Source organism: Coloeus monedula, assembly GCF_965178545.1.
Source record: "Coloeus monedula genome assembly, chromosome: 32".
NCBI classification, from domain to species: Eukaryota; Metazoa; Chordata; class Aves; order Passeriformes; family Corvidae; genus Coloeus; species Coloeus monedula.
In genome coordinates, this window is record NC_138812.1 from 1,023,594 (window position 1) to 1,048,118 (window position 24,525).

General features: G+C 52.2%; 1 protein-coding gene across 1 annotated transcript in view; it reads right to left on the reverse strand.

The window, feature by feature from the left end:
- Window positions 1-823: 823 nt before the first annotated feature.
- The window catches only part of TGM1 (transglutaminase 1), a gene marked incomplete at both ends in the record, with an annotated part of 39,261 nt that continues 15,559 nt past the window's right edge, over window positions 824-24,525 (reverse strand). Inside the window, 10 exons of the mRNA XM_082299513.1 lie at window positions 824-1,061; window positions 1,705-1,841; window positions 3,080-3,240; window positions 4,278-4,556; window positions 8,144-8,297; window positions 8,398-8,486; window positions 10,370-10,473; window positions 11,853-11,991; window positions 16,155-16,329; window positions 20,090-20,197. Of these exons, the coding sequence (XP_082155639.1) occupies window positions 824-1,061; window positions 1,705-1,841; window positions 3,080-3,240; window positions 4,278-4,556; window positions 8,144-8,297; window positions 8,398-8,486; window positions 10,370-10,473; window positions 11,853-11,991; window positions 16,155-16,329; window positions 20,090-20,197 (1,584 nt within the window). The remainder of the gene's footprint in view (window positions 1,062-1,704; window positions 1,842-3,079; window positions 3,241-4,277; window positions 4,557-8,143; window positions 8,298-8,397; window positions 8,487-10,369; window positions 10,474-11,852; window positions 11,992-16,154; window positions 16,330-20,089; window positions 20,198-24,525) is intronic.

Here is a 24,525-nt window from a genome sequence, read left to right on the forward strand (position 1 = left end):
GGCGCGCCCCAAGTGACGTCATCGCAACGCGCCGAGCCCGCGCTCGCTCCCCATTGGCCGCCGCTTCGGCCAATCACGAAGCGGGGAGCCCCCAGTCCCCGCCCCCTTAATGACGTCACTCGGAGGCGGGGTTTGAACTGCGCTTTATTGGAGGGCGGGGGAGTGACGTCACGGGGCGCGCGGTGACGTCACCGGGAGGGGTTAAAGGGGGCACGGGAGGGACTGGGGAGGTCCCAGCGCTCCCAGTATGGACCAGTATGGACCAGGGACCCCTCCCATTGCTCCCAGTATGGGCCAGCATGGACCAGTGACCCCTCCCAGTATTCCCAGTATAGACCAGGGACCCCTCCAGAGCTCCCAGTATGGACCGGTGACCTCTCCCAGTGCTCCCAGTAACCCCAGTAACCACTCCCAGTGGTCCCAGTATGGACCAGTGACCCCTCCCAGTGCTCCCAGTATGGACCAGTGACCCCTCCAAAGCTCCCAGTGCTCCCAGTTCCCCTCCCAGTGCTCCCAGTATGGCCCCAAACCCCCTCCCAGTGCTCCCAGTGCTCCCAGTTCCCCTCCCAGTGCTCCCAGTATGGCCCCAAACCCCCTCCCAGTTCCCCTCCCAGCGCTCCCAGTTGGGCCCAGTGCTCCCAGTGACCTCTCCCAGCGCTCCCAGTCCTCCCAGCACAGCCCGAACCCCCTCCCAGCGCTCCCAGTATGACCCAAAACGGCTCCCAGCGCTCCCAGTTCCCTCTCCCAGCGCTCCCAGCACGACCCACACATCGGCCCAGCGAGCCCTCCCAGTGCTCCCAGTTCCCCTCCCAGTGCTCCCAGTTCACCCCCCCGTGCTCCCGCCGGGCCTTCCCCCCCTCCTCCTCCTCCTCCTGGCCCTGCCGGGGGGGCTCCCAGTGCTCCCAGTGCTCCCAGTTGGGCCCGGGGCCACCTCGAACTGGAGGCTCCCGTGCAGGGGGGGGAGGGCGGCGCTCTCCAGGGCGGCCACCAGGCGGCGCTGTCCTGCCCGCAGCGGCGTCACTGATTGGCTGAGCCGCAGCGTCTGCCCCGCCCCCACCGACCTGCCACCAGTAGAAACCAGTAGAAACCAGTATGGGCTCAGGATGGGGCGAACAGGCACCCAACGTGGGAGAAATCCGTCCCAGTTCCCTCCCAGTTCCCTCCCAGTATGAACCAGTAACACTAAATCCCCTCCCAGTCCCTTCCCAGTCCCTTCCCAGTCCCTCCCAGTCCCTCCCAGTCTGTCCCAGTCCAAACCAGTCCAAACCAGTCCAAACCAGTAACCCCAAATCCCCTCCCAGTCCCTCCCAGCATAAACCAGTAACCCTAAACCCCCTCCCACTCCCTTCCCAGTCCCTCCCAGTCCCCTCCCAGTCCCTCCCAGTTCCTCCCAACCCCCTCCCAGTCCCTCCCAGTCCCTCCCAGTCCCCTCCCACTCCCTTCCCAATCCCCTCCCAATCCCCTCCCAGTCCCTCCCAGTCCATCCCAGTCCCCTCCCAGTCCCTCCCAGTCCCCTCCCAGTCCCTCCCAGTTCCTCCCAACCCCCTCCCAGTCCCTCCCAGTCCCTCCCAGTCCCCTCCCACTCCCTTCCCAATCCCCTCCCAATCCCCTCCCAGTCCCTCCCAGTCCATCCCAGTCCCCTCCCAGTCCCTCCCAGTCCCTCCCAGTCCCCTCCCAGTCCCTCCCAGTCGCTCCCAGTCTCACCCCAGTGACACCGGTTTGGGGCAGGAGATCCCCGCCCCCTCCATCCTGAGCGAGGCCCCGGTCAGAGGCTCGGGAAGGGGGTTCTGGAAAACCACCTGGACCGACACCTCCTGCCCCACCACGGCCGGGCCCAGGAGCTGCCGGGACACCCAAAATCCCACATTTTCACCCCAAAAAAAACCAACCCCAATCTCAGCCCGAAATTCCCCCAAAATCCCCGCGTTTCACCCCAAAAAATCCCCGGGTTTAACCCCCAAAAACCACCTCTTTCAGCCCTTAAAAATCACACTTTCCACCTCCAAATTCGCGGGTTCATCGGGAAAATTCAAGATGTGGGGATTTTTAGCCCAAAATGAGCCGGTTTAGCTCAAAAATGGCGATTTTTAGCACAGAAATGGCGGGGTTTAAAGCCAAAATTGGCATTTTTTGGCCCCAAAATATTATGGGCATCAGGTCTACCCATTAGAGACAATGGGAAATCCAAAGGACATCAGGTCTACCCATTAGAGACAATGGGAAGCCAAAAGACATCAGGTCTACCCATTGAAGGCAATGGAAATCCAGAGGACATCAGGTCTACCCATTAGAGACAATGGAAAGCCAAGGGCCATCAGGTCTACCCATTAGAGACAATGGAAAGCCAAGAGACATCAGGTCTACCGATTAGAGACAATAGGAATTCTTGGCTATCAGGTCTACCCACTAAAGTAAGTGGAAGCTCTTGGACATCAGGTCTATCCATTAAAGACGAGATTTTTGAATAGCAACACTACTCAAAGACAATGATGAGTTTTGGACAACAGGTCTACCGATTAAAGACAATGGGGATTTAAAGACATCAGGTCTACCAATTGAAGCCAAGAATAATAAAACGGTCATCAGGTCTACCCATTGAAGGCAATGGGAATTCTTGGTCATCAGGTCTACCCATTGAAGGCAATGGGAATTTTTGGACATCAGGTCTATCCATTGAAGTAAAAGGGAATTCTTGGGCATCAGGTCCAGCCATTAAAGAAACTGGAAATTTTAAGACACCAGGTCTACCCATTGAAGCCAATGGATTTATCTGACATCAGGTCTACCCTTCAAATGCAAAGGGGGGAAAATTTAAGACACCAGGTCTACCCGTTAAAAAGAACGGAAACATTGGGACACCAGGTCTACCCATTGACGACAATAGAAACTTTCGGCCATCAAGTCTACCCATTAAACACAACGGGGATTTGGGGACATCAGGTCTACCCAGTGCCCCCCCCTCAACGCCGACCCCAAACTGGGATAACCCCAAATTTTTGGGGATTATCCCGAATTTTTCCAGGAATCCCCACAATTTGAGGAACCTCCCGCTTTCGACGACCCCTCCCCCACCCCGTACCGTCAGCGTCAGCTCTGGCGTGTGCAGCTGGACCCGCAGCTCCTTGGCCAGCACCTGGCCGGTCTCCTGGACAGTCCCGGCCACCGTCAGCTTCAGGGCGTCCTGGTCACCCACGTGCGGCTGGTACTCGGTGTAGGTCACGGTCATCGTCACCGTCTCCTCTGGGGGGGACACCGGGGACACCCCCGGGGGGGCTCAGGGGTCACCGGGGACACCCCCAGGGCACAGGGGACACCCCCAGGGGGCTCAGGGGACACCGGGGACACCCCCGGGGCGCAGGGGACACCCCAGGGGGGCTCAGGGGACACCGGGGACACCCCCAGGGGGCTCAGGGGACACCGGGGACACCCCAGGGGGGCTCAGGGGACACCCCAGGGGGGCTCAGGGGACACTGGGGACACCCCAGGGGGGCTCAGGGGACACCGGGGACACCCCCGGGGGGGCTCAGGGGACACCCCCGGGGCTCAGGGGACCCTCCCAGTAACCACAAACCCCAAGCCAGTTAAGAAAAAAGTCCAAACCAGTATAAACCGGTAACCCCAAACCCTCTTTTCACCCCTCCCAGTCCCTCCCAGTCCCTCCCAGTCCATCCCCAGTAACCCCAAACCTCAAACCAGTAACCCCAAACCAGTATAAACCGGTAACCCCAAACCCTCTTTTTACCCCTCCCAGTGCCTCCCAGTACACTCCCAGTAACCCCAAACCCCAAACCGAGAACCCCAAACCCCAAACCAGTACAAACCAGTAACCCCAAACCCCAAACCAGGAACCCCAAACCCCAAACCAGTACAAACCAGTAACCCCAAACCCCAAACCAGTACAAACCAGTAACCCCAAACCCCAAACCAAGAACCCTAAACCCCAAACCAGTACAAACCAGTAACCCAAACCCTCTTTTCACCCCTCCCAGTCCCTCCAAGTCCCCTCCCAGTAACCCCAAACCCCAAACCAGTACAAACCAGTAACCCCAAACCCCAAACCAGTACAAACCAGTAACCCCAAACCCTCTTTTCACCCCTCCCAGTCCCTCCAAGTCCCCTCCCAGTAACCCCAAACCCCAAACCAAGAACCCCAAACCCCAAACCAGTAACCCCAAACCCCAAACCAAGAACCCCAAACCCCAAACCAGTACAAACCAGTAACCCCGCCGCCCCTTTTCCGCCCTCCCAGTGGCTCCCAGTGGCTCCCAGTGGCTCACCCTGGCCCGGCGGCACGGCCCGGCGGTGCTGCTCCTGCCGGAAGGCGGCTCCGGCCACGCCGGTGTAGCGCACGGCGCAGAGCGACAGGCGCAGCCGCAGCGTCCGCGGCTCCAGGCCCTGGTTCCGCACCAGCGCCCGCAGCTCCAGCTCGGCTCCGGCCACGGCCGGGCCCGCGGCCACCGTCAGCGTCAGCTCGCCGGCCGAGGCCGCGGCGCGGTTGCGCGGCCGGGAACCGTGGGCGGTGGCCGTGGAGACGGCGCGGCGCTCCTCCTCCGAGCCTGGCGCGGGGGGCAAGCGGTGGGCAAGGGGTGGGCAAGGCTTGGGTCAAAAGGGCAAGGGTTGGGCAAGGGTTGGGCAAGGGTTGGGCAAGGGTTGGGCAAGGGTTGGGGCAAGGGTTGGGCAAGGGTTGGGCAAGGGTTGGGCAAGGGTTGGGCAAGGGTTGGGCAAGGGTTGGGGCAAGGGTTGGGCAAGGGTTGGGCAAGGGTTGGGCAAGGGTTGGGCAAGGGTTGGGCAAGGGTTGGGCAAGGGTTGGGTCAAGGGTTGGGCAAGGGTTGGGCAAGGGTTGGGTCAAGGGTTGGGTCAAGGGGTCAATGGTTGGGTCAAGGGATCAATGGTTGGGTCAAGAGATCAAGGGCTGGTCAAGGGTTGGGTCAAGGGGTCAATGGTTGGGTCAAGGCATCAAGGGTTGGGTCAAGAGGTCAAGGGTTGGGTCAAGGGGTCAATGGTTGGGTCAAGGGGTCAATGGTTGGGTCAAGGGGTCAATGGTTGGGTCAAAGGATCAATGGTTGGGTCAAGAGGGCAAGGGTTGGGTCAAGGGTTGGGTCAAGAGGTCAATGGTTGTGTCAAGGGGGCAATGGTTGGGTCAAAAGGGCAAGGGGTGGGCAAGGGTTGGGTCAAGGGGTCAATGGTTGGGTCAAGAGGTCAATGGTTGTGTCAAGGGGTCAAGGGTTGGGTCAAAAGGGCAAGGGGTGGGCAAGGGGTCAATGGTTGGGTCAAGAGGTCAAGGGTTGGTCAAGGGTTGGTCAAGCAGTGAAGGCACCAAGAGTTGACCAACGGTTGGGTCAACAGCGCCACTGCCCAACGGCCCTGCGGCCACTCCCGTGAGTGTCTGGTCACTCACTGATCACACATTGGTCACCCACTGGTCACCCATCGAATCACCCATTGATCACCCATCGGTCACCCATTAATCCCCCATTGATCACCCATCGGTCACCCATGGATCACCCATGGATCCCCCATTGATCCCCCATTGATCACCCATTGATCCCCCATTGATCACCCATTGATCCCCCATTCATCACCCATTGATCACTCATTGATCACCCATTGGTCCCCCATTGATCACCCATTCATCACCCATTGATCACCCATTGATCACCCATCGATCACCTATTGATCACCCATAGGTTCACCCATCGATCACCCATTGATCACCCATTGGTCACCCATCGATCACCCATCGGTCACCCATGGATCACCCATCGATCACCCATTGATCCCCCATTGATCACCCATTGATCACCCATTGGTCACCCATCGATCACTCATCAATCACCCATCGATCATCCATTGATCACCCATTGATCACCCATCTGTCACCCATCGATCACCCATTGATCATCCATCGATCACCCATCCGTCACCCACTGATCACCCATTGATCACCCACTGATCACTCATTGGTCACCCACTGTTCCCCCATTGATGACCACTGATCACCCATCAATTTCCCATCGATCCCCCATTGATCCCCCACTGATTCCCCATCGATCACCCATCGGTCACCCATTGATCACCCATCGATCTCCCATTGATCATCCATCTGTCACCCATTGATCCCCCATTGATCACACATTGGTCATCCACTGGTCACCCATTGCTCCCCCATTGATCACCCATCAGTCACCCATCGGTCGGTCACCCACTGGTCACCCATCGATCACCCATTGGTCACCCATTGATCACCCAGTGGTCACCCCTTGATTACCTATTGATCCCCCATTGCTCCTCCATTGCTCCCCCACTAATCACCCATCAATCCCCCATCAATCACCCATTGATCACCCATGGGTCACCCACCGGTCACCCACTGGTCACCCATTGATCACCCATTGGTCATCCATTGGTCACCCATTGGTCACCCAGTGATCACCCCTCGATCACCTATTGATCCCCCATTGCTCCTCCATTGCTCCCCCACTGATCACCCATCAATCCCCCCATCGCTCCCCCATCGATCACCCATTGATCACCCATGGGTCACCCACTGGTCACCCACCGGTCACCCACTGGTCACCCCCGGTGCCTCACCCTCGGGGTGCTTGTACAGGTGGGTGATGTCCACTCTCCCGGCCGCTCCGGCCACCAGCGTATTGATCCCCCATTGATTGATCCCCCATTGACTGATCCCCCATTGATTGATCCCCCATTGATTGATCCCCCATTGCTCCCCCATTGATCATCTATCTGTCACCCATTGATCATCTGTCACCCACTGATCCCCCATTGATCATCCATTGATCACCCATCGATCACCCATTGATCCCCCATTGTTTCCCTACTGATCCCTCATCCGTCACCCATTGGTCACACATCTATCAGCCATTGATCACCCACCTGGCACCCATTGATCCCCCATTGATCCCCCAGTGATCACCCATCCATCACCCACTGATCACCCATCAGTAACCCATCGGTCACCCATTGGTCACCCATTGATCCCCCATTGGTCACCTATCGATCACCCATTGTTCCCCCATTGCTCACCTATCGATCACCCATTGATCCCCCACTGATTACCCATCTGTCATCCATTGATCACCCATTGATCACCCATCTGTCCCCCATTGCTCCCCCATTGATCCCCCATGGATCCCCCATCGCTCCCCCACCCATCACCCATTGATCCCCCATTGATCCCCCATTGATCCCCCATTGATTGATCACCCCTTGATCACCCATTGGTCACCCATTGATCACCCATCAGTTACCCATTGGTCACCCATTGATCCCCCATTGATCCCCCATTAATCACCCATTGATCCCCCATTGCTCCCCCATTGCTCCCCCATTGATCACCCATCTGTCACCCATTGGTCACCCATCTATCACCTATTGGTCACCCATCTATCACCTATTGATCACCTATCTGCCACCATTGATCCCCCATTGCTCCCCCATTGATCACCCATTGATCCCCCATTGATTAATCCCCCAGTGATCCCACATTGATCCCCCATTGCTCCCCCATCGATCCCCCATTGATCACCGATCGATCACCCATCGATGCCCCACTGGTCACCCACTGGTCACCCATCCATCACCCATCAGTCACTAATTGATCCCCCATTGCTCCCACATCGCTCCCCCACCCATCACCTATTGATCACCCATCCATTAATCACCCATTGATCACCCATCGCTCCCCCCGGGTGCCTCACCCTCAGGGTGCTTGTACAGGTGGGTGATGTCCACTCTCCCGGCCGCTCCGGCCGCCAGCGTATTGATCCCCCATTGACTGATCCCCCATTGATTGATCCCCCATTGATTGATCACCCACCTATTGATCCCCCACCCATTGATCACCCATTGATCACCCATTGCTCCCCCTGGGTGCCTCACCCTCAGGGTGCTTGTACAGGTGGGTGATGTCCACTCTCCCGGCCGCTCCGGCCGCCAGCGTATTGATCCCCCATTGATTGATCCCCCATTGATTGATCCCCCATTGATTGATCCCCCATCCATTGATCCCCCATTGATTGATCCCCCATCCATTGATCCCCCATTGATTGATCACCCACCCATTGATCCCCCACCCATCGATCACCCATTGATCACCCATCGCTCCCCCTGGGTGCCTCACCCTCAGGGTGCTTGTACAGGTGGGTGATGTCCACTCTCCCGGCCGCTCCGGCCGCCAGGGTGCTGATGCTGCGGCCGATGGCGCCCTCCTCCACGTGCACCACGGCGAAGCCGCCGTGCGCCTGCCGCTGCCAGTACACCTTGTCGCTGTTCACCTGCGCGGCCACGCCCCCTCATTAGCATGGCTGGGGACACGCCCCTCGCTCATTTGCATAGCCCCGCCCGCCCTCGTTTGCATGCGGAGGCCACGCCCACCTCGGCGAAGACGAAGGGCGTGTCGTACTTGAGGAAGACGTGGCCGTTCTTGACGGCCGTCACCGAGCAGGGCCCGCAGCAGAACAGCCCTGAGGGGAGGGGGAGAGGCCAGTATGGACCAGTATAAACCAGTATAAACCAGTATGGACCAATACGGACCACTATGGTTCAGTATAAACCAGTATGGACCAGTATGGACCAGTATGGATCAGTACAGACCATTATAAAGCATTATAAGCCAGTATAAACCAGTATGGACCAGTATGGACCAGTATAGACCGGTATGGACCAGTATGGACCGGTATAAACCAGTATAAATCAGTATAAACCAGTATGGACCGGTATGGACCACTATGGTTCAGTATAAACTGGTATAAACCACTATAAACCAGTATGGACCGGTATGGACCACTATGGACCACTGTGGTTCAATATAAACCAGTATAAACCAGTATAAACCAGTATAAACCAGTATAAACCAGTATAAACCAGTATAAACCAGTATGGACCAGATGCACCAGTATGGTTCAGTACAAACCAGTATAAACCAGTATGCATCAGTATGGACCAGTATGGACCAGTACGGACCACTGTGGTTCAGTATAAACCAGTATAAGCCACTATAAACCAGTATGGACCGGTATGGACTGGTATGGACCAGTATGGACCGGTATGGACCACTATGGTTCAGTATAAACCAGTATAAAGCAGTATAAACCAGTACAAACCAGTATGCACAAGTATGGTTCAGTATAAAGCAGTATAAACCAGTATGGACCAGTATGCACCAGTATGGTTCAGTATAAACCAGTATAAACCAGTATGGACCAGTATGGACCAGTATGGTTCAGTATAAACCAGTATAAGCCACTATAAACCAGTATGGACCAGTATGGACTGGTATGGAATGGTATGGACTGGTATGGACCGGTATAAACCAGTATGGTTCAGTATAAACCAGTATAAACCAGTATAAACCAGTATGGACCAGTATGGACCAGTAGGGTTCAGTATAAACCAGTATAAACCACTATGGACCGGTATGGACCAGTATAAACCAGTATGAACCAGTATGGACCAGTATGGACCAGTATGGTTCAGTATAAACCAGTATAAACCACTATAAACCAGTATGGACCAGTATGGACTGGTATGGAATGGTATGGACTGGTATGGACCGGTATAAACCAGTATGGTTCAGTATAAACCAGTATAAACCAGTATAAACCAGTATGGACCAGTATGGACCAGTATGGTTCAGTATAAACCAGTATGGACCAGTATGGACCACTATGGACCACTATGGACCACTATGGACCAGATGCACCAGTATGGTTCAGTACAAACCAGTATAAGCCACTATAAACCAGTATGGACCAGCATAGACTGGTATGGACCAGTATGGACCGGTATAAACCAGTATGGTTGAGTATAAACCAGTACAAACCAGTATAAACCAGTATGGACCAGTATGGACCACTATGGACCACTATGGTTCAGTATAAACCAGTATAAACCAGTATGGACCAGTATGGACCGGTATGGACCAGTATGCACCAGTATGGACCAGTACGGATCAGTATAAACCAGTATAAACTGGTACGGTTCAGTATAAACCAGTATGGACCAGTATGGACCAGTATAAACCGGTATAAACCAGTATAAACTGATATAAACCGATATAAACCAGTATACACTGGTATAAACCAGTCTGGACTGGTATGGAAGAGGATAAACCAGTATAAACCAGTATGGACCGGTGTGGACCAGTATAAACCACTGTGGACCAGCCCAAACCAGTATAAACCAGTATAAACCAGTATGAAGCCACCACCACCTCCTCACCCCCTCCAGTCACTCCCTCAGGCCTCCCTCCCAGTCCAAACCAGTCCAAACAAGTCCAAACCAGTATAAACCAGCCCAAACCAGTCCAAACCAGCCCAAACCAGTATAAACCAGTATAAACCAGTACCGCTGCTGGTCTCCTGGGGGGTGGCGTCCACCACCTGCCACCCGTCGTAGCCGTCGGGGAGGTCCGGCCGCTTCATCCAGCAGTCGTTCCACACGTGGAAGTTCCTGGGAAACCAGTACAAACCAGTATAAACCAGTATAAACCAGTACGGACCAGTATAAACCAGTACGGACCAGTATGGAGCGGTATAAACCAGTATGAGGCAAACCAGTATAAACCAGTATGGAAAATGAGGTCCGGGGTGATTTTAGGGGCTGTCAGTGCCCTCCCAGTATAGACCAGTATGAACCAGTATGAACCAGTATGGAGCGCTATGAGTCAAACCAGTATAAACCAGTGTGAAAAAGACACCTTTCCCCCCATTTTCGGCCCTCCCAGTCCCTCCCAGTATAAACCAGTATAAACCAGTATGTCCCCAGTATCAAACCAGTACAAACCAGTACAAACCAGTAACTCCAAATCCCTTTTTTTAACCCTTTTAGGCACATTTTTAACCCTTTACCTCCTTCCCAGTCCCTCCCAGTATAAACCAGTAACCCCAAATCCCCTCCCAGTCCCTCCCAGTCCCTCCCAATCCCCTCCCAGTCCCTCCCAGTTCATCCCAGTTCATCCCAGTATAAACCAGTAACCCCAAATCCCCTCCCAGTCCCCTCCCAGTTCATCCCAGTTCGTCCCAGTCGCCCCAGACCCCAAACCAGTACAAACCAGTAAGGGAAAAACCCCAAACCAGTGACTCCCAGTAACCCCAAATCCCCTCCCAGTCCCCTCCCAGTCCCTCCCAGTGCAAACCAGTCCCCTCCCAGTTCCTCCCAGTTCCCTCCCAGTTCCCTCCCAGTCCCTCCCAGTCCATCCCAGTTCCCTCCCAGTATAAACCAGTAACCCCAAATCCCCTCCCAATCCCCTCCCAGTCCCTCCCAGTCCATCCCAATCCCTCCCAGTCCAAACCAGTAACCCTAAACCCCCTCCCAGTTCCCTCCCAGTCCCTCCCAATCCCCTCCCAGTTCCCTCCCAATCCCTCCCAGTTCCCTCCCAGTATAAACCAGTAACCCCAAATCCCCTCCCAATCCCCTCCCAATCCCCTCCCAGTCCCTCCCAATCCCTCCCAGTTCCTCCCAGTTCCCTCCCAGTATAAACCAGTAACCCCAAATCCCCTCCCAATCCCCTCCCAATCCCCTCCCAGTCCATCCCAGTCCCTCCCAGTTCATCCCAGTCCCTTCCAGTCCCTCCCAGCCCCCTCCCAGTTCGTCCCAGTTCCCTCCCAGTATAAACCAGTAACCCCAAATCCCCTCCCCCCACTCCCCTCCCAGTCCCTCCCAGTCCCTCCCAGTACAAACCAGTAACCCCAAATCCCCCTTTTTAACCCTTTTCTCCCCTTCCCCCCCATTTTTAACCCTTTAACTCCCCCCCACTTCCTCCCAATCCCCTCCCAGTCCCTCCCAGTCCCCTCCCAGTCCCTCCCAGTATAAACCAGTGCTCCCAGTACCAGACGGAGTCGGTGTTGAGGCGCTCCAGGGGCCGCATGCCCTCGTCCAGGTAGATGTCGGTGGTCAGCGACGCGTCCGTGTCGTGCGCCGAGTTGTAATTGGTCACCGTGCGGGTGGGCAGCCCCAGGCAGCGCAGCACTGACCAGTACAAACCAGTATGAACCAGTACGAACCAGTACGAACCAGTATGAACCGGTTTAAGGCGGTTTAAACCAGTTTAAACCAGCAGAAACCAGTTTAACCCAGTGAAAACCAGTAAGGAGTGGAGTTATGGCACAGTTCCAGCCAGTTCAACCCAGTTCCTCCCAGTAGAAACCAGTAGAAACCAGTACGAACCAGTATAAACCAGTACAAAACGGTAAGAACCAGTTTAAGGTGGTTTAAACCAGTTTAACCCAGTATAAACCAGTAAGGAGTGGAGTTATGGCCCAGTTCCAGCCAGTTTAACCCAGTAGAAACCAGTACAAACCAGTACAAACAGTACAAACCAGTATAAACCAGTATGAATCAGTATGAACCGGTTTAAGGCAGTTTAAACCAGTAGAAACCAGTTTAACCCAGTATAAACCAGTATGAATCAGTATGAACCAGTTTAAGGCAGTTTAAACCAGTAGAAACCAGTAAAAACCAGTAAGGAGTGGACTTATGGCCCAGTTCCACTCAGTTCAACCCAGTAGAAACCAGTATAAACCAGTATGAACCAGTAGAAACCGGTAAGAACCAGTTTAAGGCGGTTTAAACCTGTAGAAACCAGTTTAACCCAGTATAAACCAGTAAGGAGTGGAGTTATGGCCCAGTTCCAGCCAGTTCAACCCAGTTCCTACCAGTAGAAACCAGTAGAAAGCGGTAGAAACCAGTATAAACCAGTATAAACCAGTATAAACCGGTATAAACCAGTAGAAACCAGTAGAAACCACTTTAAGGCGGTTTAAACCAGTTTAAACCAGTTTAAACCAGTTTAAAACAATAGAAACCAGTTTAAGGCAGTAAAAACCAGTAAGGAGTGGAGTTATGGCCCAGTCCCACCCAGTTCCTACCAGTATAAACCAGTACGGACCAGTAGAAACCAGTATGAACCAGTACAAACCAGTATAAACCAGTTTAAGGGGGTTTAAACCAGTTTAAAACAGTTTAACCCATTAAAACCAGTACAAACCAGTATAAACCAGTAAGGAGTGGAGTGATGTCCCAGTTCCAGCCAGTTTAACCCAGTTTAACCCAGTATAAACCAGTACAAACCAGTATGAACCAGTATGAACCAGTTCAAACCACTTTAAGGCAGTTTAAACCAGTATAAACCAGTTTAACCCATTGTAAACCAGTAAGGAGTGGAGTGATGTCCCAGTTCCAGCCAGTTTAACCCAGTATAAACCAGTATAAACCAGTACAAACCAGCATGAACCAGTTTAAGGTGGTTTAAACCAGTATAAACCAGTTAAACCCAATATAAACCAGTAAGGAGTGCAGTTATGTCCCAGTTCCACCCAGTTCAACCCAGTTCCTACCAGTATCAACCAGTACAAACCAGTATAACCCAGTATAAACCAGTACAAACCAGTTACAACTGGTTTAGGGCAGTTTAAACCAGTATAAACCAGTTAAACCCAGTAAAAACCAGTAAGGAGTGGAGTTATGTCCCAGTTCCACCCAGTTCCTACCAGTATGAACCAGTGTAAACCAGTACAGACCAGTACGAACCAGCACAAACCAGTACAAACCAGTTTAAGGCAGTTTAAACCAATAGAAACCAGTTTAAACCAGTATAAACCAGTATAAACCACTCCAAGCGACTCCCAGTGACTCCCAGTGCCAAACCAGTCCAAACCAGTTCCCTCCCAGTCACACCCAGTGCCCTCCCAGTATAAACCAGTCACTCCCAGTGACTCCCAGTACCCTTCCAGTCCCAAACCAGTGCAAACCAGTACAAACCAGTGCAAACCAGTGACCCCAAACCCCCTCCCAGTCCCTCCCAGTGCAAACCAGTCCAAAACCAGTGACTCCCAGTGCTCTCCCAGTACAAACCAGTATCAAACCAGCATCAAACCAGTCCCAAACCAGTACAAACCAGTACAAACCAGTACCAAAACCCTTTAGCACCGATTTTTCCCCATTTTTGACCCTTTTAGGGACCCAAACTCCCTCCAAACCCCTCCCAGTCCAAACCAGTGACTCCCAGTCCCTCCCAGTCCCCTCCCAGTCCCTCCCAGTTCCCTCCCAGTCCCTCCCAGTCCCTCCCAGTCCCTCCCAGTCCCCGTTTTTAACCCTTTCTCCTCCATTTCTCACTCATTTCTCACCCGATTTTTCCCGTTTTTTCCCCATTTTTTCCCTCCCAGTCCCTCCCAGTATAAACCAGTCCCTCCCAGTTCCCTCCCAGTACAAACCAGTCCCTCCCAGTCCCTCCCAGTCCCTCCCAGTCCCTCCCAATCCCCATTTTTAACCCTTTCTCCTCCATTTTTCACTCGTTTTTTCCCCCATTTCCCCCCCATTTTTTCCCTCCCAGTTTGTCCCAGTTTGTCCCAGTTTGTCCCAGTTCCCTCCCAGTCCCCTCCCAGTCCCCTCCCAGTTCCCACAAACCCCCATTTTTAACCCTTTCTCCTCCATTTCTCCCCCGTTTCTCCACCGTTTCCCCCCGTTCTTTCGCCGTTCTTTCCCCAGTTCTCCCCTCCCAGTCCCTCCCAGTATAAACCAGTGCGCACCAGTGGTGACCACGCCGGCGAACACCCAGCACTGCCCGTAGCGCACGGGCGCGCCCGTCCCAAACCAGTGCGAACCAGTGCGAACCAGTGCAAACCAGTGCAAACCAGTGCGAACCAGTGCGAACCAGTGACCCCAAACCCCCTCCCAGTCCCTCCCAGTGCAAACCAGTCCAAAACCAGTGACTCCCAGTGCTCTCCCAGTACAAACCAGTCCCAAACCAGTCCCAAACCAGTACAAACCAATCCCCTCCCAGTGCCTCCCAGTCCCTCCCAGTTTGTCCCAGTCCCCCATTTTTAACCCTTTCTCCTCCATTTCTCACCCAATTTTTCCCGTTTTTCCCCATTTTTTCCCTCCCAGTCCCTCCCAGTATAAACCACTCCCTCCCAGTTCCCTCCCAGTACAAACCAGTCCCTCCCAGTCCCTCCCAATCCCCATTTTTTAACCCTTTCTCCTCCATTTTTCACTCGTTTTTTCCCCCATTTCCCCCCCATTTTTTCCCTCCCAGTCCCTCCCAGTATAAACCAGTTCCCTCCCAGTCCCCTCCCAGTCCCTCCCAGTTCCCCAAACCCCCATTTTTAACCCTTTCTCCTCCATTTCTCCCCCGTTTCTCCACCGTTTCCCCCCGTTCTTTCGCCGTTCTTTCCCCAGTTCTCCCCTCCCAGTCCCTCCCAGTATAAACCAGTGCGCACCAGTGGTGACCACGCCGGCGCACACCCAGCACTGCCCGTAGCGCACGGGCGCGCCCGTCCCAAACCAGTGCGAACCAGTGCAAACCAGTGCAAACCAGTGCGAACCAGTGCGAACCAGTGCGAACCAGTGCGAACCAGTCCCAAACCAGTGCGAACCAGTGCGAACCAGTGCGAACCAGTGCGAAGCAGTGCAAACCAGTCCCAAACCAGTGCAAACCAGTGCGAACCAGTGCGAACCAGTGCAAACCAGTGCGAACCAGTGCGAACCAGTGCAAACCAGTATAAACCAGTCCCAAACCAGTGCGAACCAGTGCGAACCAGTGACCCCAAATCCGCTCCCAGTCCCCTCCCAGTGTCAAACCAGTCCAAAACCAGTGACTCCCAGTGCTCTCCCAGTACAAACCAGTCCCAAACCAGTCCCAAACCAGTGCAAACCAATCCCCTCCCAGTGCCTCCCAGTCCCTCCCAGTTTGTCCCAGTCCCCCATTTTTAACCCTTTCTCCTCCATTTCTCACCCGATTTTTCCCATTTTTTCCCTCCCAGTCCCTCCCAGTATAAACCAGTCCCTCCCAGTTCCCTCCCAGTACAAACCAGTCCCTCCCAGTCCCTCCCAGTCCCTCCCAATCCCCATTTTTTAACCCTTTCTCCTCCATTTTTCACTCGTTTTTTCCCCCATTTTCCCTCCATTTTTTCCCTCCCAGTCCCTCCCAGTATAAACCAGTCCCTCCCAGTCCCCTCCCAGTCCCTCCCAGTCCCCTCCCACTCCCTCCCAATTCCCCAATCCCCCATTTTTAACCCTTTCTCCTCCATTTCTCCCCCGTTTCCCCCCGTTTCTCCACCGTTTCCCCCCGTTCTTTCGCCGTTCTTTCCCCAGTTCTCCCCTCCCAGTCCCTCCCAGTATAAACCAGTGCGCACCAGTGGTGACGACGCCGGCGAACACCCAGCACTGCCCGTAGCGCACGGGCGCTCCGGAGCTCAGGAAGCTGCGCAGGATCCCCACGGAGCCGGCCCAGGCCGAGGGGTTCGTGCCCGCCCCGTACTCGCCCGTCCAGTTGCCCACCAGGACCCCGCTGTCGTCCAGGGAGTTCACCTGGGGGGGGTTTTGGGGGGGATTTTGGGGAAAATTGGGGGGATTTGGGGAAAATTGGGGGGATTTTAGGGGGAATTTGAGTGGAATTCGGGGGGGGTTGGGGGGATTTTGGGGGGATTTGGGGGCGATTTGGGGGGATTTGGGGTTGAATTTGAGTGGAATTCGGGAGGATTTCGGGGGATTTTAGGGGATTTGGGGAATTTTGGGGGGATTTAGGGGGAATTTGAGTGGAATTCGGGGGGAGTTGGGGGGGATTTGGGGGGATTTTGGGTGGAATTCGGGGGATTCTGGGAGATTTGGGGGGATTTTGGGGGGATTTGGGTTGAATTTGAGTGGAATTCGGGAGATTTTGGGGGATTTGGAGGATTTTGGGGGGATTTTGGGGAAAATTGGAGGGATTTTGGGTTGAATTTGAGTGGAATTTGGGGGGATTTGGGGGGGTTTTAGGGGGGATTGGGGGGGATTTTGGGGAATTTTGGGGGATTTGGGAAAAATTGGGGGCATTTGGGGAAAATTGGGGGGATTTTAGGAGGAATTTGAGTGGAATTCCGAGGGATTTGGGGGGGGGTTGGGGGATTTTTGAAGGGATTTGGGGGAATTTGGAGGATTCTGGGGGGATTTTGGGGGATTTGGGGAAAATTGGGGGGATTTTGGGTTGAATTTGAGTGGAATTCGGGGGGATTTGGGGGGGTTTGGGAAAAATTTGGGAAATTTTGGGGGAATTTTGGGAGATTTTCGGGGGTTTTTGAAGGGATTTTGGGGGGATTTGGAGAATTTTGGAGGGGATTTTGGGTTGAATTTGAGTGGAATTCGGGAGGATTTCGGGGGATTTTAGGGGATTTGGGGAATTTTGGGGGGATTTAGGGGGAATTTGAGTGGAATTCGGGGGGATTTGGGGGGGTTTTGGGGGGATTTTGGGGGGATTTTGGGGGTATTTGGGGGGATTTTAGGGAAAACTGGGGGGATTTTGGGAAAATTGGGGGGATTTTGGGTTGAATTTTGAGGGAATTTGGGGGGGATTGGGGGGCTTTTGGGGGGATTTGGGGGGATTTGGGGGCGATTTTGGGGGATTTTGGGTTGAATTTGAGTGGAATTCGGGAGGATTTCGGGGGATTTTAGGGGATTTTGGGGGGATTTTGGGAGGATTTTGGGAAAATTGGGGGGATTTGGGGAATTTTGGGGGGATTTCGGGTTCAATTTGAGTGGAATTCGGGAGATTTGGGGGGATTTGGGGGAATTTTGGGGGGTTTTTGGGGATTTTGGGGGGGATTTTGGGGAATTTTGGGTTGAATTTGAGTGGAATTCGGGAGATTTTGGGTGGATTTTGGGGGATTTGAGTGGAATTCGGGGGGATTTGGGGGGGTTTTGGGGGGATTTGGGGGGATTTTGGAAAAATTTGGGAAATTTTGGGGGAATTTTGGGAGATTTTCGGGGGTTTTTGAAGGGATTTTGGGGGGATTTGGAGAATTTTGGAGGGGATTTTGGGTTGAATTTGAGTGGAATTCGGGAGGATTTCGGGGGATTTTAGGGGATTTGGGGAATTTTGGGGGGATTTAGGGGGAATTTGAGTGGAATTCGGGGGGATTTGGGGAGGTTTTGGGGGGATTTGGGGGGATTTTAGGGAAAATTGGGGGGATTTGGGGAAAATTGGGGGGATTTTAGGGGGAATTTTGAGGGAATTTGGGGGGGTTTGGGGGGATTTTGGGGGGATTTGGGGGGATTTGGGGGGATTTTGGGTGGAATTCGGGGGATTCTGGGAGATTTGGGGGATTTTGGGGGGATTTGGGGGGATTTGGGGGGGTTTTAGGGGATTTTGGGGGAAAATTGGGGGGATTTTGGGTTGAATTTGAGTGGAATTTGGGGGGAGTTGGGGGGGGTTTGGGGGGATTTTGGGTGGAATTCGGGGGATTTTGGGGGGATTTGGGGGGATTTTGGGAAAATTTGGGAAATTTTGAGGGGATTTTGGGTTGAATTTGAGTGGAATTCGGGAGATTTTGGGGGATTTTGGGGGATTTGGGGGGATTTTGGGGAAAACTGGGGGGATTTTCGGTTGAATTTGAGTGGAATTTGGGGGGGTTGAAGGGTTTTGGGGAGATTTTGGGGGGATTTTGGGGGATTTTGGGTTGAATTTGAGTGGAATTCGGGGGGGGGGGGGTGGGGGGATTTGGGGGGATTTTGGGAGAATTTGGTGTTGGAGGGAATGGCGCCCCCTGGGGGGAAATCCTGGGAATTCTGTACCAAAATCCCGGGAATTCAGCCCAAAATCCCCCCAAAATCCCGGGAATTCCAACAAAAATCCCGGGAATTCAGCCCCAACCCCCGGCATTTCCCCCCAGAACCTCCCCAAAAGCCCCAAAATTCCAGGAATTCTCCCCCAAAATCCCCCAAGATCCCAAGAATTCTGCCCGAAATCCCCCCAAAATCCCGGGAATTCACCCCAAATCCCGGGAATTCAGCCCAAAATTCAAGGATTTTACCCCAAATCCCCCCCAAATCCCAAGAATTCAGCCCAAACCCCCGCCCCCCCCAATCCCAGGAATTCAGCCCCAAATCCCGGGAATTCAGCCCCAAATCCCGGGATTTTCCTCCAAAACCTCCCCAAATCCCCCCAAAATCTCGGGATTTCAGCCCAAAATTCCAGGAATTCCCCCCCAAAATCCCCCAAAATCCCGGGAATTCAGCCCCAAATCCCCGCATTTCCCCCCAGAACCTCCCCAGACGCCCCAAAATCCCAGGAATTCGCCCCAAAATCCTGGGAATTCAGCCCAAAATCCCCCCAAATCCCAGGAATTCAGCCCAAAATTCCCCAAAATCCCTGGAAATTCAGCCCAAATCCGGGGAATTCAACCCGAAATCCCCCAAATCCCAGGAATTCCCCCCAAATCCCAGGAAATCACCCCCAAATCCCGGGAATTTCCCCAAAAATCCCCCCAAAATCCCGGGAATTCAGCCCAAAATCCCCCCAAATCCCTGAGAATTCCTCCAGAAATCCCCAGATTTTATCCCAAATCCCCTCAAATCCTGGGAATTCGCCCCAAAATTCCCCAAATTCCCAAGAATTCCAACAAAAATCCCGGGAATTCAGCCCCAAATCCCAGGAATTCTCCCCCAAAATGCCCCAAAATCCCTGGAATTCGCCCCAAATCCGGGGAATTCAGTCCAAAATTCCAGGATTTTACCCCAAAACTTCCCCAAATCCCCCCAAAATCCCAAGAATTCAGCCCAAAATCCCCGGAATTCAGCCCCAAATCCCGGGAATTCAGCCCAAAGTTCCCCAAAATACCGGGAATTCAGCCCAAAATCCCTGGAATTCACCCCAAAATCCCCCAAAATTCCCAGGAATTCAGCCCCAAATCCCGGGATTTTCCCCCCAAATCCCCCAAAATCCCAGGAATTCTCCCCCAAAATCCCCCAAAATCCCGGGAATTCAGCCCAAAATCCCCGGAATTCATCCCCAAATCCCGGGAATTCAGCCCAAAGTTCCCCAAAATCCCGGGAATTCAGCCCCAAAATACCCCAAAATCCCTGGAATTCACCCCAAATCCGGGGAATTCAGCCCAAAGGTCCCCCAAAATCCCAGGAATTTACCCCCAAAATCCCGGGAATTCAGCCCAAAATTCCAGGAATTCCCCCCCCAAACCCCCCCATAAATCCCGGGAATTCAGCCCCAAAATCCCGGGATTTCCCCCCAGAACCTCCCCAGACACCCGAACCGCCCGGAATTTGCCCAAAACCCCGGGAATTGGCCCCAAATCCGCACCATGGCCGAGACGACGCGCGCCACCATGACGGGGTCGCCGCGGGCGCTGTGGGGCATCCCCCGGCGGTCCAGGATGAACAGGGAGGCCTCCAGCACGCCCGGCTCGAACTGCGGGGAGCGGCCGGAATTCCCCAAATTCCCCAAATTCCCCAAATTCCCGGAATTCCCCCAAAAATCCGAGCGAAAACGGCCAAAATTTGACCAAAATCGGGTAAAATTCCCCGAAATTGCCTCAAAACGGCTCCTCCCGATGCTGTTTTTGGGGGGTTTGATCTCATTTGGGATCCCAGGATTCTTTGGGAGGTTCCCACAATTTCAGGGATTCTGGAATTCCCAAAATTCCCAAATTCCCGGAAAAATCCGACCAAAAACGGCCAAAATTTGACCAAAATCCCCCCAAATTGCCTCAAAATGGCTCCTCCCGATGCTGTTTTTGGGGGGTTGGATCTCATTTGGGATCCCAGGATTTTCTGGAATGTTCCCACAACCTCAGGGATCCCAAAATTCCCAAAATTCCCGAAATTCCCGGAATTCCGGAAGAAATCTGACCAAAAATGGCCAAAATTTGACCAAAATGGGGTAAAATTCCCCAAAATTTACTCAAAACGGCTCCTCCCACCTCCATTTTTTGGGGTTTCGACCTCATTTGGGATCCCAGGATTTTCTGGAATGTTCCCACAACCTCAGGGATCCCAAAATTCCCAAAATTCCTGAAAATCCCGGAATTCCCCAAAAAATGCAACCAAAATCGGCCAAAATTTGACCAAAATTGGGTAAAATCCCCCAAAATTGCCTCAAAATGGCTCCTCCCTATCTCTTTTTGGGGATTTTGACCTCATTTGGGATCCCAGGATTCTTTGGGATGTTCCCAAAATTTCAGGGATTCCGGAATTTCCAAAATTCCCGAAATTCCCAGAATTCCCCCAAAAATCCGACCAAAATCAGCCAAAATTTGACCAAAATTGGGCAAAATTCCCCAAAATTGCCTCAAAACGGCTCCTCCCAATGCTGTTTTTGGGGGTTTTGACCTCATTTGGGATCCCAAATTTTTCAGGAGGTTCCCAACATCTCAGGGATCCCAAAATTCCCGAAATACCCGGAATTCCCGAAAAAATCCGACCAAAATCGGCCAAAATTTGACCAAAATTGGGTAAAATTCCCCAAAATTTACTCAAAATGGCTCCTCCCACCTCCATTTTTTGGGGTTTCGACCTCATTTGGGATCCCAGGATTTTCTGGAATGTTCCCACAATCTCAGGGATCCCAAAATTCCCCAAATTCCTGAAAATCCCGGAATTCCCCAAAAAATCCGACCTAAAACGGCCAAAATTTGACCAAAATTGGGTAAAATTCCCCAAAAAGGCTCCTCCTGACGCCGTTTTGGGGGTTTTGATCTCATTTGGGATCCCAGGATTCTTTGGGAGGTTCCCAAAATCTCTGGGATTCCGGAATTCCCAAATTTCCCAAATTCCTGAAAAAATCCGACCTAAAACGGCCAAAATTTGACCAAAATTGGGTAAAATCCCCCAAAATTGCCTCAAAATGGCTCCTCCTGACGCCGTTTTTGGGGGGTTTGACCTCATTTGGGATCCCAGGATTTTCTGGAATGTTCCCACAACCTCAGGGATCCCAAAATTCCCAAAATTCCCGAAATTCCCAGAATTCCCGAAGAAATCTGACCAAAAATGGCCAAAATTTGACCAAAATTGGGTAAAATTCCCCGAAATTGCCTCAAAATGGCTCCTCCTGACGCCGTTTTTGGGGGGTTTGACCTCATTTGGGATCCCAGGATTCTTTGGGAGGTTCCCACAATTTCAGGGATTCTGGAATTCCCAAAATTCCCAAATTCCCGGAAAAATCCGACCAAAAACGGCCAAAATTTGACCAAAATCCCCCCAAATTGCCTCAAAACGGCTCCTCCTGATGCTGTTTTTGGGGGGTTGGATCTCATTTGGGATCCCAGGATTTTCTGGAATGTTCCCACAACCTCAGGGATCCCAAAATTCCCAAAATTCCCGAAATTCCCGGAATTCCCGAAGAAATCTGACCAAAAATGGCCAAAATTTGACCAAAATTGGGTAAAATCCCCCAAAATTGCCTCAAAATGGCTCCTCCCTATCTCTTTTTGGGGATTTTGACCTCATTTGGGATCCCAGGATTCTTTGGGATGTTCCCAAAATTTCAGGGATTCCGGAATTTCCAAAATTCCCGAAATTCCCAGAATTCCCCCAAAAATCCGACCAAAATCAGCCAAAATTTGACCAAAATTGGGCAAAATTCCCCAAAATTGCCTCAAAACGGCTCCTCCCAATGCTGTTTTTGGGGGTTTTGACCTCATTTGGGATCCCAAATTTTTCAGGAGGTTCCCAACATCTCAGGGATCCCAAAATTCCCAAAATTCCTGAAAATCCCGGAATTCCCCAAAAAATCCGACCTAAAACGGCCAAAATTTGACCAAAATTGGGTAAAATTCCCCAAAATTGCCTCAAAATGGCTCCTCCTGACGCCGTTTTTGGGGGTTTTTGGGCGATTTTGGGATCCCAAATTTTTCAGGAGCTTCCCAAAATCTCAGGGATCCCAAAATTCTCAAAATTCCCGAAAAAATTCCTGAAAAATTCCACCCGGAACGCCCCAAAACCTGCAAGATTTTGGGTCAAAATTCCCCAATTTTAGGAAATTTTTCCCATTTTAAGCCAATTTTGGGGCTTTTTTGGGACTTTTCCAAGCCAAATTTTTTTGGGGATGAGCCCAAAATTCCCAGGAATCCCAAATTCCTGCCCTTTGCTGCCCCCTGCTGGATGAACCCCTCCAAACTCCTCATTTTTGGGTCAAAATCCCCCAATTTTGGGTCAAAATTTCCCATTTTAAGCCAATTTTGGGTCAATTTGGGGCTTTTTTGATGGGAATTTTTTCAGGATCCCCCCAAAAATTCCCAGAAATCCCAAATTCCTGCCCTTTGCTGCCCCCTGCTGGATGAACCCCTCCAAACTCCTCATTTTTGGGTCAAAATCCCCCAATTTTGGGTCAAAATTTCCCATTTTAAGCCAATTTTGGGTCAATTTGGGGCTTTTTTGATGGGAATTTTTTCAGGATCCCCCCAAAAATTCCCAGAAATCCCAAATTCCTGCCCTTTGCTGCCCCCTGCTGGATGAACCCCTCCAAACTCCTCATTTTTGGGTCAAAATCCCCCAATTTTGGGTCAAAACCCCGCAATTTTAGGGAAAAATCCCCATTTTAAGCCAATTTTGAGACAATTTTGGGTGATTCTGGGACTTTTTTGATGGGAATTTTTTTCAGGATCACCCCAAAGCTCCCAGAAATCCCAAATTCCCGCTCTTTAGCGCCCCCTGCTGGATGAACCCTTCCAAACCCTTCAATTTTGGGTCAAAATTCCCCAATTTTAGGAAAATTTTCCCATTTTAAGCCAATTTTGGGGCTTTTTTGGGACTTTTCCAAGCCAAATTTTTTTTGGGATGAGCCCAAAATTCCCAGGAATCCCAAATTCCTGCCTTTTGCTGCCCCCTGCTGGATGAACCCCTCCAAACTCCTCATTTTTGGGTCAAAATCCCCCAATTTTGGGTCAAAACCCCCCAATTTTAGGGAAAAATCCCCATTTTAAGCCAATTTTGAGACAATTTTGGGTGATTCTGGGACTTTTTTGATGGGAATTTTTTCAGGATCACCCCAAAACTCCCAGAAATCCCAAATTCCCGCTCTTTAGCACCCCCTGCTGGTTGAACCCCTCCAAACCCCTCCATTTTGGGTCAAAAGCCCCCAATTTTAGGAAAAACCCCCCATTTTAAGCCAATTTTGGCTCAATTTGGGGCTTTTTTGATGGGAATTTTTTCAGGATCTCCCCAAAAATTCCCAGAAATCCCAAATTCCTGCCCTCTGCTGCCCCCTGCTGGATAAACCCCTCCAAACTCCTCATTTTTGGGTCAAAATCCCCCAATTTTGGGTCAAAACCCCCCAATTTTAGGGAAAAATCCCCATTTTAAGCCAATTTTGAGACAATTTTGGGTGATTCTGGGACTTTTTTGATGGGATTTTTTTTCAGGATCCCCCCAAAACTCCCAGAAATCCCAAATTCCCGCTCTTTAGCGCCCCCTGCTGGATGAACCCTTCCAAACCCTTCAATTTTGGGTCAAAATTCCCCAATTTTAGGAAAATTTTCCCATTTTAAGCCAATTTTGGGGCTTTTTTGGGACTTTTCCAAGCCAAATTTTTTTCGGGATGAGCCCAAAATTCCCAGGAATCCCAAATTCCTGCCCTTTGCTGCCCCCTGCTGGACGAACCCCTCAAAACCCCTCCATTTTGGGTCAAAATCCACCAATTTTAGGAAAAAAACCCCATTTTAAGCCAATTTTGGCTCAATTTGGGGCTTTTTTGATGGGAATTTTTTCAGGATCCCCCCAAAAATTCCCAGAAATCCCAAA